The 15,004-nt window shown below is 65.9% G+C and overlaps 1 protein-coding gene across 2 annotated transcripts; it reads right to left on the bottom strand.

The window, feature by feature from the left end:
- Positions 1-7,096: 7,096 nt before the first annotated feature.
- NES (nestin) lies at positions 7,097-14,693 on the bottom strand. 2 transcript variants are annotated; one of them, XM_077789388.1, is made up of 5 exons: positions 13,691-14,693; positions 12,674-12,798; positions 12,131-12,204; positions 10,016-11,481; positions 7,097-9,862 (listed from the first exon to the last, which is right to left on the bottom strand). In XM_077789388.1, exons 1-5 carry the CDS (start codon positions 14,501-14,503, stop codon positions 7,589-7,591), a joined length of 4,752 nt encoding a protein of 1,583 aa, XP_077645514.1. In that variant the 5' UTR covers positions 14,504-14,693; the 3' UTR covers positions 7,097-7,588. The 2 variants fall into 2 exon arrangements, with proteins under 2 accessions (XP_077645514.1, XP_021387950.2); XM_021532275.2 differs by having other exon boundaries at positions 7,097-11,481.
- Positions 14,694-15,004: the final 311 nt, after the last annotated feature.

Raw genomic sequence — 15,004 nt, 5'->3', positions numbered from 1 at the left:
CTGGGAATGGAGTCCCCAAACTGGGAATGGAGTCCCAAACTGGGAATGGAGTCCCCAGACTGGGAATGGAGCCCCCAGCCCCCCTGTGGAAGCTGTTGGGGACAAGGCCCCCCCCTGTTCCGTCCTGTCCCCCCTGTCCCCCCCGTCACCCCTGTCCCCCCCTGTCCCCTCTGTCCCCCCCCGTCCCCTCCCGGGCTGGCACCGGTGCCAGCGGTGACTCGGGGCTGGCCGCGGTCACCTCCTGTCCCCGGCGCGTGTCCCCGGGCTGGCACCGCGCCCCAGCCCTGCCCTGGCACCGGGGCTCAGCCTTGGCACGGGGCTCGGGGACACGGCCCCACTATGGGTGTCCCCAAATCCGGGGGGCTCTGGGGGGGATTCTCCTCTGCCCATCCTTGGCTCAGCCCCTTCCCGCCGTGGCTGGGCGGGAAGGGAAACTGAGGCACGGCGCTGGGGTGTGGGGGCCGGCGGGGTTTTTCACTTTCTGTGTGCCCGTGTGCCACACCCGTGTTCCCGTGCCACACCTGTGTGCCACACCCATGTCTCTGTGCCACACCTGTGTCCTTGTGCCACACGCGTCCCTGTGCCACACCCATGTCCCCGTGCCACACGTGTCTCTGTGCCACACCCGTGTCCCCGTGCCACACGTGTCCCTGTGCCACACCCATGTCCCCGTGCCACACGTGTCCCTGTGCCACACCCATGTCCCCGTGCCGCACGTGTCTCTGTGCCACACCCGTGTCCCCGTGCCACACGTGTCCCTGTGCCACACCCATGTCCCCGTGCCACACCTGTGTGCCACACTCATGTCTCTGTGCCACACCTGTGTCCCACACTCATGTCTCTGTGCCACACCTGTGTCCCTGTGCCACACCTGTGTGCCACACACCCGTGTCCCCATGTCACACCCGTGTCCCTGTGCCATACCCATGTTCCCGTGCCACACGTGTCCCTGTGCCACACCCCCTGTGTCACACCCATGTGCCTGTGCCACACCCGTGTCCCTGTGCCACACCTGTGTGCCACACCACTATCCCTGTGCCACACCCGTGTCCCTGTGCCACACCCATATCCCTGTGCCACACTCCGTGTGCCACACCCAGGTCCCCGTGCCACCCCCGTGTCCCTGTGCCACACCCCCTGTGCCACACCCGTGTCCCTGTGCCACCCCCTGTGCCACCCCCGTGTGCCAGGGCAGGCCCGGGGCTCTCGGGGTGCCGCTGTCCCGGGGGGGTGTCCCCTGGCAGGTTCGGGGCAGGTGACGGGGCCGGGCCCAGGGCTGGGCTGGGAGCCCGGGACCGGCAGGGATGGGGGGGTCACCCCGGGAACGGGAAAACATCACCCCGGGAATTGGGGAGGGTCACCCCGGGAATTGGGGGGCATCACCCCGGGAATTGGGGGGGGTCACCCCGGGAACGGGAAAACATCACCCCGGGAATTGGGGAGGGTCACCCCGGGAATTGGGGGGGGTCACCCCGGGAATTGGGGGGGGTCACCCCGGGAATTGGGGTGCATCACCCCGGGAATTGGGGAGGGTCACCCCGGGAACGGGAAAACATCACCCCGGGAATTGGGGGGGGTCACCCCGGGAATTGGGGGGGGTCACCCCGGGAACTGGGGGGGCTCACCCCGGGAATTGGGGTGCATCACCCCGGGAATTGGGGGCATCACCCCGGGAATTGGGGGGCATCACCCCGGGAATTGGGGGGGGTCACCCCGGGAATTGGGGGGGGTCACCCCGGGAACTGGGGGGACTCACCCCGGGAATTGGGGGCATCACCCCGGGAATTGGGGGGCATCACCCCGGGAATTGGGGGGCATCCCCAGTAATTTGGGTTAACCCCCAAGAATTGGGGTTCATCCCGGGGGGTTGGGGTTCATCCCTGGGGATTGGGGTGCATCCCCTGGAACTAGGGTACATCCCCGGGAATTGGGGTGCATCCCCGGGAATTGGGGTACATCCCGGGAATTGGGGTGCATCCCGGGAATTGGGGTGCATCCCTGGGGATTGGGGTACATCCCGGGAATTGGGGTACATCCCGGGAATTGGGGTGCATCCCGGGAATTGGGGTACATCCCTGGGGATTGGGGTGCATCCCCGGGAATTGGGGTACATCCCGGGAATTGGGGTACATCCCGGGAATTGGGGTACATCCCCGGGAATTGGGGTACATCCCCGGGAATTGGGGTGCATCCCCGGGAATTGGGGTACATCCCGGGGATTGGGGTGCATCCCGGGAATTGGGGTACATCCCGGGAATTGGGGTACATCCCGGGAATTGGGGTGCACCCCGAGAATTGGGGTACATCCCGGGAATTGGGGTACATCCCGGGAATTGGGGTGCACCCCGGGAATTGGGGTGCATCCCTGGGGATTGGGGTGCATCCCTGGGGATTGGGGTACATCCCGGGAATTGGGGTGCATCCCGGGGATTGGGGTGCATCCCTGGGGATTGGGGTACATCCCGGGAATTGGGGTGCATCCCGGGAATTGGGGTACATCCCGGGAATTGGGGTGCACCCCGGGAATTGGGGTGCATCCCTGGGGATTGGGGTGCATCCCCGGGAATTGGGGTGCATCCCGGGAATTGGGGTGCATCCCGGGAATTGGGGATCATCCCGGGGATTGGGGTGCATCCCGGGAATTGGGGTGCATCCCGGGAATTGGGGTGCATCCCGGGAATTGGGGTACATCCCAGGGATTGGGGTACATCCCGGGAATTGGGGTGCATCCCGGGGATTGGGGTGCATCCCGGGAATTGGGGATCATCCCGGGAATTGGGGTACATCCCGGGGATTGGGGTGCATCCCCGGGCTCGGGGCACGCGGGCCCGGGCCCCGCCGCTGACGGACGGCCCCAGGCGCGCATTCCCGGCGGGTTTGCCCCGGGCTCGGCTCCCGCAGCTGCCGCCGGCCCGGGGCACGGCGCTGCCGCGGGGGCACGGCCCGGCAGCTGGGCGAGCCCCCGAGCCGGCCCGGAGCCGATTTTAGCCCCGGGGCAGCTATTCCGGGCTCTGCCCCGGGCGAAGGGGGCACCGAGGGGGTGCCCGAGCCCCTCCCCGCCCTCGGCGTGTCCCCGGAGGCGCTGGTGGCAGCGGTGATGCCACCCCGGGGTGGCACCCGCAGCGCTGCTCTGCTCCCCCGTGGGGATTTTGGGGTCCCTTTGGATTGTCCCCACCCTGAACCCCCCCTTGGCGACAGCCCCGGCGCTCCGGTGGCCCCAGCGGCTCATTTTGGGGAGGGGGAGCGGGGGCTGCCCGCGCCCCCTCCCGATGTATTTTTAGTCCTTTCCTTATAAGGTTCCCATGAATTTTGGGAGCTGGGAGAGGAATGAAGTCATCGCTGAGGTCATCCCGCCTCATCCCCCTCCCGGCTCACCCCACAGGGAGGTTTTTGTGTGGCCTCCATTGAAAGTTGCCTCGCCCAGGCCGGGAGGAAACAAAAACCCTTCCCTGGCTGGCGGGGGGCCCGGCTGCGGGGGGTGGGGGGCCCCCAAAGCTCCAGCCCCGGCAACAACGGGCAGCTCCCCCCGAGCCGTAGTCCCCCGGACCCCCTGCCCCCCTTTGCACCCCCCTGCTGCTCCTGCCCGTGCGAGGGCAGGGCGCTTCCATTGCTCTTTGCAGCCCCCGCGGTGCCCCAAATCTGCCGGTGTGTGCCCAGCTGGGGGTGGCACGGTGGGTGCTGCCCGTGGGGTCTGCAACACTCGGCTTGGGGCTGACAGAATTTGGGCTCAGGGGACCGAGCTGCAGCCCCAGCCAGGGCACTCATGGGGGGACCCAGGCACCCGTGTCCCCCCCAGGGTCATGTTTGGTCCTCCCAGGGTCATTTTTGGTCCCCCCAGGGTCATGTTTGGTCCTCCCAGGGTCATTTTTGGTCCCCCCAGGGTCATTTTTGGTCCCCCCAGGGTCATGTTTGGTCCTCCCAGGGTCATTTTTGGTCCCCCCAGGGTCATGTTTGGTCCCCCCAGGGCCATTTTTGGTCCCCCCAGGGCCATGTTTGGTCCCCCCAGGGTCATGCTGATCCTGTTGTGGTCACACAGGGCTGAGGGACGGTCCAGGTCCCACTGGGAACACTCTGGGATCCCACTGAGGACACGCTTTGTCCCATCAGGGACACCCTTCACCTCACTGGGGACATGCTGGGTGACATCAGGGACACATTCAGCTCTGTGGGGACACACTCAGTCCCTTTGGGGACACACTCAGACCCTTTGGGGACACACTCAAACCCTTTGGGGACACACTCAAACCCTTTGGGGACACACTCAGACCCTTTGGGGACACACTCAAAGCCTTTGGGGACACACTCAGTCCCTTTGGGGACACTCAATCCCTTTGGGGACACATTTGGTCCCACCAGTGACACCCTTGCTCCTGCTGGGACACACTCAATCCCTTTGGGGACATTCTCGGTCCCTTTTGGGACATTCTTGGTTCCATTTGGGACATTTTTGGCCCCGTTGGGGACATTCTTGGTCCCGCTGGGGACATTCTCAGTTCCTTTGGGGACATTCTCGGTCCTGCTGGGACACGCTCAATCCCTTTGGGGACATTCTCAGTTCCTTTGGGGACATTCTCGGTCCCGTTGGGGACATTCTCGGTCCTGCTGGGGACATTGTTGCTCCCGTTGGGGACATTGTTGCTCCCGTTGGGGACATTCTCGGTCCCGTTGGGGACAATCTCAGTCCCGCTGGGGACATTCTCCATCCCGCTGGGGACATTCTCCATCCCGTTGAGGACATTCTCGGTCCCTTTGGGGACATTCTCCATCCCGTTGGGGACATTCTCAGTCCCTTTTGGGACATTCTCGGTCCCTTTGGGGACATCCTCGGTCCCTTTTGGGACATTCTCAGTCCTTTTGGGACATTCTCGGTCCCTTTTGGGACATTCTCGGTCCCGTTGGGGACATTCTCCATCCCGTTGGGGACATTCTCGGTCCCTTTGGGGACATTCTCCATCCCGTTGAGGACATTCTCAGTCCTTTTGGGACATTCTCGGTCCCTTTTGGGACATTCTCAGTCCCTTTTGGGACATCCTCGGTCCCTTTTGGGACATTCTCGGTCCCGTTGGGGACATTCTCCATCCCATTTGGGACATTCTCGGTTCCTTTGGGGACATTCTCGGTCCCGTTGGGACATTCTCGGTCCCTTTGGGGACATTCTCGGTCCCGCTGGGGATCCCATCCTGCACAGCCCTTCCCAGCCCCGGATCCTCACCGGGGCTCTCCCCTGGCTGCAGATCCCAAATCTCCCCCACGCCCGGATTTCAGCCCTCCCAGATTCCGGCTCTTCCTCCCCTCCTGCTCCTCCTCCTCCTCCTCGCGGGGAGGAAGGGGCTCGCCCTCCCCCCGCCATCTGTCCCCGCTCCCGGCTCTGCGGCGGGGCAGGAATGCGGATTCATTTCGGGAGGAATGTCGCCCCCCGCGCGGCTCCTCCTCGCCATCCTCCCCCTCTGCGGGCCCTGGGGACCCTCGGGGGGCTCGGGGGGCTCCGCCGGAGCTGCTGCCCAGGAGCCCAGGGGACGGAACGCCGGCTCGGCGCCGGACCCAGCCCATCCGAGGGGGATTTTTGTCTTACGGGCGCTCGCATCCGTCGGGGTTTCACCTTAAAAGGAATCTGTCGCCTCCGGGCAGGGGAGGGGGCCCTTTGGCAAGGAGGAAAGCGGCGAAATGTTGCGTTCTTATCGCTGCTGGCTCCGAGCATCCCCGGCCGCGGGAAGCACCGAGCTAAATCGGGCACCGGGAGCAGCGCCGGGGCCGGCCGGGCGGGCAGCGCTGCTGAGCGCACCCGTGGGGGCGAGCCCGGCGGGGCCCGGCGGTGCCAGGGCCACCCGAGCCACCGTGTGCCCCGTGCCGCGGTGACTCAGCCCTTCGCCCGGGATAAAGGAGCCCGTTCTTCGGCTGCAGGCTGATTTATGCGGCTCTCCCCACGCCCGGCTGCACAACGGGGCGATTGAGCCCCTCCCGCAGCCCCGCTCCGGCTCGGGGGGTCCCCGCGGCTCCCGGGGCCGGGATGTGCGGGTTGTTCCGCGGGCATCGTGCCCACAGCGGGCAGGATCGGCGGCCGGGGCCGTCGGTCCTGCCTCGGGGCGCTGGGCGGGCTGGGCTGGCATCCCGTCCGCTCCCGGCCAGCAGCGAGGCTGGAGTGGCATCTCTGGAGCCCCGGGGATGGGGGAGCAGCGCCTCGGGGGGTGACATCGCTCTGGGGGTGGGGGAGCAACACACCAGGGATGGGGTCCATAACCCCCGGGGGCTGCACCACCCTGGGATGGGGGAACATCTCCTGGGGGGCTGCATCCCCCTGGGATAGGGGAACATCTCCTGGGAGCATCACCCTGGGATGGGGGAACATCTCCTGGGGGTATTGTCCTGGGGTGCTGCATCCCCCTGGGATGGAGGAACTTCCTGCTGGGGGGCCACATCACCCTGGGAATGGGGGAGCATCTCCTGGGGGGCTGCACCACCCTGGGAAATGGGGGAACATTGTCCTGGGGAGCTACATCACCCGGGAAATGGGGGAACCTCCTTGGAGCATTGTCCTCGGGGGCTGCATCACCCCGGAATGGGGGAACATCTCCTGGGGGCATCACCCTGGGGGCTGCATCACTCTGGGAAATGGAGGAACCTCCTGCTGGGGGGCTGCATCAGCCTGGGAATGGGGGAACATCTCCTGGGGGCATTGTCCTGGGGGCTGCATCCCCCTGGAACAGGGGAACATCTCCTGGGGGGCTGCATCACTCTGAGAAATGGGGGAACACCCTCCTGGAGGTATTTCCCTGGTGGCTGCATCCCCCTGGGGATGGGGGAGCATCTCCTGGGGGCTGCACCACCCCAGGGCTGGGGGCCACGTAGCTCCAGGGATGTGCAGCTCCAGGGATGTGCAGTGGTCTCAGAGTTCCACTGATCCTGCCCCCAGCCCACGCTGCTGGATGGCCCCAGGGGCATTTCCCAGCCAAAAGCAGCCTGGAAGTGCAACCCCCCCCAAAACACTGCCCTCCCTGCCCCCCCAAAACACTGCCCTCCCTGCCCCCCAAAACACTGCCCTCCCTGCCCCCCCAGCCCTGCTTCCCCGCCCCCAGAGTGAGGAGAGCCAGGCCCGGAGTGGGAGGATGAGGCTTTATTAAATTAATGTCGAGGCAGTGGATCCATCCAGTGTGGCTCAGCTCCCAGTGTCGGGTTGGGGCTGGGGACCCTGGGGTGATGTAGCCCCAAAACGCTGAGTGCCAGGGTGCAGTTTTGGGGGGGGGGGGTCCCTAACCTCCAGTTGGACCTCTGGGACAAATCCTGGGGGAGTTGGAGGGGGGAGATTGCAGGGAATGGAGAAACACAGAGTTTAAATTAAATACAGCCACGGCAACCCACCCAAGAGGAAACTCCAAATGAAGCGGGGCTCCCAGAGCAAGCATGCGAATTTGGGTGGGCTGCAGAGGGGGGCAGCTTGGTGCTCCTTCACTCTGAGAAAGGGTGCAAAAAATCCACACAAACATGTCAAAAACCTCGAGGAGACAGGGAGGCATCAGGAGGGGGGTGGGACGAGTGGAGGTGCTGGGTTTGGGCAGGGAGGGGGCTACCAGAAGGATGCTCCTGGCCGCTGTCACTCGTCCCCTGAGGACCAGGGCTGCTGCTCAGCCCTGAGCTGGCACGCTGGGGGCTGCTCGGCTGGGAGGCACAGGACATCCTCCCCCAGAGCAGGGGGCACGGCGCTGGGCTCGGCTGTGCCACGCTTCCCCCTCAGGGTGCCATCTCCGGGGCTGGGCGCCTGCGGTGGCATCCCCAGCGCGGGCTCTGTGGTGCCCGTGGGCAGCTCCTGAGGCGGGGCAGTGCTGGTGATGCCGTTCAGCACCTCCTCGGGGAACTCGGCCAGGTCTTCCAGACTGGCCTCGCGGTGCAGCCCGTTCTCAGCCCGGTTCTCAGCCTCCGTCTCCGCTGCCTCCTGCACCGTTGGCTCCTCCTCGCTGGATGAGCCAGGCCAGGACTCTTCCCCTGCATCCCGGGGGAGCTCGGTCCTGCCAGGACCCTGCCCACCCTCCGCCAGCCTCGCCCCCATCAGCTCCTGGTTGTATTCCAGGGCCTGCTCAACTATTTCCAGAATATCCGAGTCCTTCATGAGCTCCGCCGGCACCTCTGCGGGGAGAGCAGCCGCGCCAGGGACGTCCGGAATCTCCTCTGCAAAACCTCCCTGCCCCAGCGCAGGGCCCAGCTCAGGGGGGCTGGCCCCAGGGGGCTCGTTCCCGGGGGGAGGAAGGCTCTGAGTGCCCAGTGCCTCCTCCTCCGTGGGTGCCTGCTCTTCCAGAGGCTGCTCTGCTCCACCGGGCACCGCCTGGAGCCCTGCTGGAGGGGCGGCCTTGGCCGTGTCACGGAGAGCCGTGCCGGGCTCATCCTCATCTTCCTCCTGCCCCTGCTGCCCTGCCAAGCCCAGCGTGCAGCCCGGGGGGGTTGTTGCTCCGCTGGCATCCCTCTCCAGCTCGGCTGTGTGCTGGAGCTCCACAGATTCAGCAGCCAGACTTGCTGAGGGCTCTGGTGTCTCCCATGCCTCAGCGCCTGTGGCAGCCTGGGCTGGCTCATCAGGACCTCCTGCCAGCACCCCGACACAGCTGGGATCTTCTTCTGGGCCTTCCTCCAGCTCAGCTGTGCTGTCCTCATCCCTTGGCACCTCAGATTCTTCAGCGGGCATCTCCACATCCTCATCTGCTTCCGCAGCAAGCACCTCGAGGTGCTCTTTGTCCTCTGGCACTGGGGATGCTTCTCCAGGAGCCCTCAGACCATCTCGGCTGCCTTCAGTCGCTTCAACTTTAATTTCTTCAAAGTCCTCGGAGATCTCAGCTTCCTCTGAGCTGGACAGCTCTTGGCTGGGAGCAGAGACCATGAAATACCCTTCCTCCTCCTCAGCCCCCTCTGCCCCTGCCTCCTCCCCGGGGCTGTCTGGCACGGTGGGAGTCGGGGGCTTGTCCTTCCCCTGCAGCCACCCTTCACCCTGCCGAGCTGTGCCACCCACGGGCGCCGTCTCCGAGGTCTCCTCACTCTCGGGAGGGTTTGGGCTGGGTGCCCCCACAGCCAGCACCTCCCCTGTGCAGAGGTGTGGGGCTGTGCTCTCCGGCAGCGCGTCCTCCAGCTCCAGCCTCCTGCCGCTGCCCGCGGTGGGCTCCAGGTCCCTGGGGGCTTCCTCCAGTGCCCACTCGCCACTGGCACCTGGCACCTGCTTCAGTGCCAGCAGCTCTGAGCTCTGCAGCTTCCCCAGCCCTGAGCTGAGCCTCTCGGTGGTGTCCTCGTCCTGCACCTCCTCCTGCGCCTCCTCCTGCGCCTCGTCCTGCAGCTCGTCCTGCAGCTCGTCCTGCAGCTCGTCCTGCAGCTCGTCCTGCACCTCCTCCTGCGCCTCCCCCGGAGCCTCGGCCGGCTCCTGCCTGTGCCCCTGCTCGTGGGCACCTGGAGGGGCTGGGTCGGGCTCTGCCACGCTGCCCTGCCGTGCCAGCTCCGCTGCTGGCTCAGCCTCTGGCAGTGCCCACTGCTGGTTCATCTCCTGGCTCTTGGCATCGTCTTCATCATCTTCCTGGCCTTCCTCCAGCTCTGCTGGCCTTGTGCCGTGTCTCTCCTCGCTGTGCAGCCCTCCTGCGCTGCTCGGGGTGTCGTCTGCCCAGGCTGGTTCTTCTGGCCCCAAAACTCCCTCAGTGTCCTCTGCTGTCACCTCCCAGTCCTCTGGACAGGGCTCTTGGCCATCATCCCCCTGTCCCCAGCGCTCCTCCTCCTCCTCCTCCTCCTCCTGTTCTCCCCCCTCTCTTTCCTGCAGGTCCTCGGGGTCCTCTGGGGCTCTGCTCTCCCTCTCCAGGGTGGCACCTCCCACAGCCTCTCCTGCCCCATGGTCTTCTCCTGCCTCAAAGACTTCTGCCCCACGGTGTTCTCCTTCCTTGGAGCCCTCTCCTGCCCCATGGTCTTGTCCTGCCTCAGAGTCTTCTCCTATCCCTTGCTCTTCTTCTGCCTCAGAGTCTTCTACTCCTTGCTCTTCTGCCCCATGATCTTGTCCTGCCCCATGGTCTTCTCCTGCTGTGAGGTCCTCTCCTGCCATGGGGTCCTGCCCTACCCCACGATCTTCTCCTCCCAGCACCTCCCTGCTGGCCTCTCCCTTTTCTCCCTCACCATCTTCCACTCTGCCCATGTCCTCCCATCCCACAGCATCTTCTTCAGCTCCTGTGGAAGCCTCCTCTGCTGGGATGGCCTCATGGACACTCGAGGGCTTCAGCTCTGGACCCAGCTCCTGTCCCCTTTCCTTCTCTGCAGTCAAATCCATCTCACACACAGGCACCTTCTGCTGCTCGGACCTTTCCTGCTCTGCATCAGCAAAGTCCTCTTCCAGGTGACCTTCTGTAGGCAAAACCAGGTGGCTTTGCACAAGGACAGCACCAGCAGCTTCCACTTCTCTGCGTGGACACTCCTCTTCTTGCGCATCTGGTCCTTCTCCCTGGAAATCTCCTTTCTCCTCGCAGGGGCTGCAGGGTGCCCTCTCCTCCTCCTCCTCCTCCTCTGAGGGGTGTGAAGGCTCTGTGCTTTGGGTCTCTGTCCTTTCCTGCTCTGGCTTTTCCCAGCTGCTCACTGTCTGCCCAGCAGGACCCTTGTCCCTTTCCTGAGCCTCCACTTCTGGATCTCTTGGGCTCAGCACAGCAGGTACCTCCTCTTCCTCCTCCTCTTCCTCCTCCTCCTCCTCCTCCTCCCACGCTCCCAGATCTTCCCGGCTGGCCGAGGCACTCAGGGCCCCGGCTGTGTCCTGCAGGATGCTGCTCCCCACGTCCAGCCCCTGGAGCACGGCCTCCCCACCCCTCTGCTCTGCCTGGGGGCTCTCGCCATCCTCAGAGCCCTCGGAGGGATCCCGCTCTCCCCCAGGCCCCTCCGGCCCAGCCTCCCCACGAGCCTCGGGGGGCAAAACGGGGCTGGGGGCACAGAGATCCCACATGGAGCTGCCCGCGGGCTCCTCTTCGGGCCGAGCACCGTCTCCCATCGCCTTGAGCGCGTCCTCCAGCGCCTCGCTGACCAGCCGGGCCGGGTACCGCAGCCCGTCGGCGGCTCCCGGGCTGGCGCCGCCGGCGTCCCCCGAGCCTCGGGACAGGGCACGCTCCGTGCCCGGGCTCAGCGCCGCCCCGTCTCCTCCCGGCCAGGCGGGACCCGCTCCCGCGGAGCTCTCCTGCCCCGGCGCTGCGGGGCCGGGGGGCTCCGGGGAGAGCGGAGGGGCGGCTCTGCCCGCCCGGGCCGGGCTGGGCGTGGGGCAGCCGGGGGTTCCCGGCCCCCCAGCCCTGCCGCTGGCCGTGCCGTGGAGGACTGCGGTGATTTTCTGCAGCTCCCCGGCACCGCGGCTTTTGGGGCTCAGCGTGTCTCTTTGGGGTTGTGCCCCGGGGAAGGCGGAGGGACTGGCGCAGCGCTCCCGGGGCAGCAGCCGCCTGCTCTCGGGGCTCGCTGGCACCAGTTTGCTGCCGCTGCTGCCGCTCACCTCCAGTTTGAGATCTGCGAAGAGTGAGGTGGAGCCCTGAGCAGGCGGGGAGAGCTCCTGGCGCTCCCGGCGCTCCCTCCCCGGCCGCCTGGCTGACCCTCGCTGCCCCCTCTCCTATTTTTAAACAGCTCCTTCTTGGAAAGTGGGAAATTCCTCTCTCCTGAGTGCAGCGGATGCTGCTGCTCCCGGGGGACTCAGCATCGGGCCGGGACAATGCTGTGCCCAGCTGCAGCCGCAGCCGGCTCCTGCTGCTGGGGAAAGCGTGCAGGTGACAAGCTTTCCTCCTTGTTTTGTTTTTGTTTTGTTTTGAGGAAAAAGGAAATGCTCAGCTCGTTACCGCAGCTGGGCAGATCCGCTCCTGCCCTTCCCATGAAAGGCAGGGAATTAAAAAAGGAGGGGAAGGAGCAGATAAGCCTTAAAAAGGAGCAGATATGCCTTAAAAAGGAGCAGATAAACCTTAAAAAGGAGCAGATAAACCTTATCTGGGCTGTGAGCCCCGTGCCAAGAGCCCCCGGCCGCTGTTCACACCTTCCTAAGCAGCACCGCTGCCAGGAAAGTGCAGGGAAACGCGTCTAAATTCACATTTCAACACATCTAAAGCCCCCCACGAGCCCTCCCAGGGTGAGGCAGTGGTGTTGGGGTGGTGCTGGGGGTCTCCCTTACCTCGCACACCGCTGGCCAACCTGAATTCTCCGGCGGGCATCTGCAGGCGGGTGCTCTCCGCTTCCAGCAGCGTCCTGGAGGAGGAGAGGAGCTCGGTGGGTGCTGCGGGGTGGGTGCTGCGGGGTGGGTGCTGGGTGCTGCAGGGTGCTGAGTGCCCCCTGTGCGCGGCCCAGCTCACCCCGCTGGGCTGCGGCAGCCTCAGCGCAGGTAAACTGAGGCACGGGTGGTTGCGCGGCTCTCTCGCGGCTCGGTGAGGACACGGGCCGCACCGAGGGAGCCCCCCTTGCTCCCGTCTCCCCTCCCATCCCCCCGGGGCCGGGATTAGTGTCCTCGCAGGGTGACATCATGCTCTGCCGGCGAGGCCCCTCGGCCGGGCCGGGCCAGCCCCTATTCTCATGCTAATGGTCCCCGCGGTGCCCGGCAGGCCGCCTTTGTGCGGGGCCATCTGGAAGGGCTGCGGAAGGGGCACGGGGCTACCCCGAGCCGCACCCGCCTTGTGCCAGCCCCGCCGCGGTGCCAGGCACGCCCGGCTCCGCTCCTCACCTGTAGGTCGCCACTTCCAGGCTCAGGGACATCTTGAGGTGCATGAGCTGCTGCCTGTCCTCCAGCACCCGGGCGATCTGCGCCCGCAGGCTCCGCTGCTCCTGCTCCAGCGCCTCCATCGCCAGCTGCGGGAGCACGGCGGGGTCAGGGCCGCCCCCAGCCCGGCCCGAGCCCCGCCGCTCCCTGCGGGCTGCCCGGCTCGGCTCGTCCCCCCGGGATGCTGAGGGACGGGAGCCTGGGCGCTCCTTGAATTTAAAACAGGATTGGACCAAATGACCGGACTTGTCCAAGGCGGACGGGTCACCTTTACTTAACCCGGAAAAAGAACAGATATGGTTTACATGTGTTCGGAAAATAGCACGGGGGGCAGAGGATGGGGCAAGATGAGCTGGGCTGAAAGGCGATGGGAAGAGGGAGGAAAGGCCGCGGTGATTCCCAGCGTGGGAAAGAAACAACTTTCAGGGCAGCAGCCGAGGCGGCTTCAACTCTCCGCCCCGGGACCCCCACGGCTGCTGCCAGGAGCTGGAACAAAGGGAGACCCTTCCCCGGGCAGGGCTGACCCCGCTGCCGCCGTTTCCAGCCCAGCCGCCTCCGCCTCCCGCTGCTGAATCGCTTCTGCAGCTGCAGCGGACGCGGGGGGAGTTTGTCCTGCCCGCACCGGGGCACGGCGGGGCTGGGGCTGTCCCGGGGTCCCGGCCCCGGAGCGGGTCACGGAGAAACAGCCCCGGGCAGGGTGCTGGGGGAGCACCCGCTGGCTGCTCCGCTGCACTTCGGTGGCCCCGGGTCTGTTGTGCCGGGGGCAGAGATGTCCCCAAGCCACTTCTCTCTTCCTCCTGCCCTCCTCATCCTCCTCTGCAGCCACCGTCCGTCCCTTCCCTGGGGTTTGCTCCCTCTGTTTCCCACCCACCTCTCCCATCCCTCTGCTCAGGGAGGTGCCCTGAGCACCCACCCAGGCACCCACAGCCCCCTGCCCTCCCCTCCCCGGGGACCCGGCTCCTTCCTGCCGCCTTCACTCGCCTGGAACTTTTCTGCCTCCCCGCGCTGCTCCTGCCACTGCCGGGCCAGGCTCTCCTCCAGCATCTCCTTCCGTGCTTTCAGCCCCGCCAGGTCCTTCTCCAGGTGCTGCAGCTGCAGCTGGCTCTGCTGGTTGTCCTCCACCGCCTTCCACAGGTTCTCCTTGGCCTGGCAGAGGGAACCCTCCAGCTGCGACACCTCCGTCTTGTAGGTCTCCACCGCCCCTTTCCAGATCTCCGAGAGTCTCTTGGAGTAATCCTCCACCTCCACCGGCTGGAAAGCCACCGGGGCACAGCGGAAGCTCTCCAGGCTGTGGGAGAAACTGGCGATCTCCTGGTCCAGCCCCGCTTTCTCCTCCTCGTGCACCTCCAGCAAGGCTTCCACCTCCTTCTCCAGCTGCACAGCTCTCTCCTTCAGCCAGATCTGCGCTCTCCTCTCCTCCTCCAGCTCCTTCCTGCTCAAGGACAGCCGCTTCTTCGCTTCTTCTCGGGCTGCCTGCTCCTTCTGGCACCTGCTTTTCACCTGCTGCACCTCCTCGTAGAGGTTGTCCCTGGCCAGCTCGGCCGTGCACTTCTCCCTGAAGGCGAGATCCAGCGCATCCCGCAGGGCTCGCAGCTCCTCCTCGTACTTGGCCCGCCGCGACTCCCCGGCCGGGCTGCTCCTGCTGCTCTGGATTTCAGCTCGCAGCACCTCGTTCTCCTCCTCCAGGAACTTCACGCGGGCCAGGTACGCCTCCAGCCGCTTGTTGAGGTCCCACATCTGCAGCGATTCCTCTCCCAGGGCTCTCGGCCCTGCGAAACTTTCCGTGCTCAGCATGGGCGCAGCCGGAGGGTGCCGGGGCTCGGGAGCCGCCGCGGGAGGAAGACACCGGGGGAGGAAGATACCGGGAGAAGAAGATACCGGGGGAGGAAGATACCGAGGGAGGAAGATACCGAGGGAGGAAGATGCCGGGGGAGGAAGACGCCGCGGGGGAGAGCGGAGCGCCGAGGAACGGGGAGGGAAGCGAGTGGCTGGAGCGGAGGGGAGCGCAGCTATTCATACTCTGCGCTGTCGAGTGGGAGGCCCCCGAGACCGGACGAGCAGCCGGCTTTAACCCTTGCACTGCCGAGCCGACTCCAGCCCACGCGGGCTCGACGCTGAGCTCTGATTTCCCAGGTGCTCCTTCCCACCTCGGCAGGGTGACTCGAGGGCTTGGCCGCTCTCCCGGCGTGGCTCGGCGGAGAATGCCCTCCCGAAAGCCTGAGGGCCATGCCAGGGAGCTGGAGGGCTGCCGTGGGGCTCGGCGTGGAGCTTGGGAGGTGTCCAAGGGCACTTGGC

Source organism: Lonchura striata, chromosome 33 (assembly GCF_046129695.1).
Source record: "Lonchura striata isolate bLonStr1 chromosome 33, bLonStr1.mat, whole genome shotgun sequence".
Lineage (NCBI taxonomy): Eukaryota > Metazoa > Chordata > Aves > Passeriformes > Estrildidae > Lonchura > Lonchura striata.
The sequence above is the reverse complement of the archived record's forward strand: the minus strand, read 5'-3'. Positions and strand labels throughout refer to the sequence as shown.

What these genes read in the sequence shown, in the direction of transcription:
- NES (XM_021532275.2), bottom strand. Translation starts at nt 14,503, where the DNA reads ATGCTGAGCACGGAAAGTTTCGCAGGGCCGAGAGCCCTGGGAGAGGAA. An exon ending in GGGAGGCAGAAAAGTTCCAG is followed by an intron (nt 12,799 to 13,690) that starts GCGAGTGAAGGC and finishes GTGCTCCCGCAG; the next exon opens with CTGGCGATGGAGGCGCTGGA. An exon ending in CTGGAAGTGGCGACCTACAG is followed by an intron (nt 12,205 to 12,673) that starts GTGAGGAGCGGA and finishes CTCCTCCTCCAG; the next exon opens with GACGCTGCTGGAAGCGGAGA.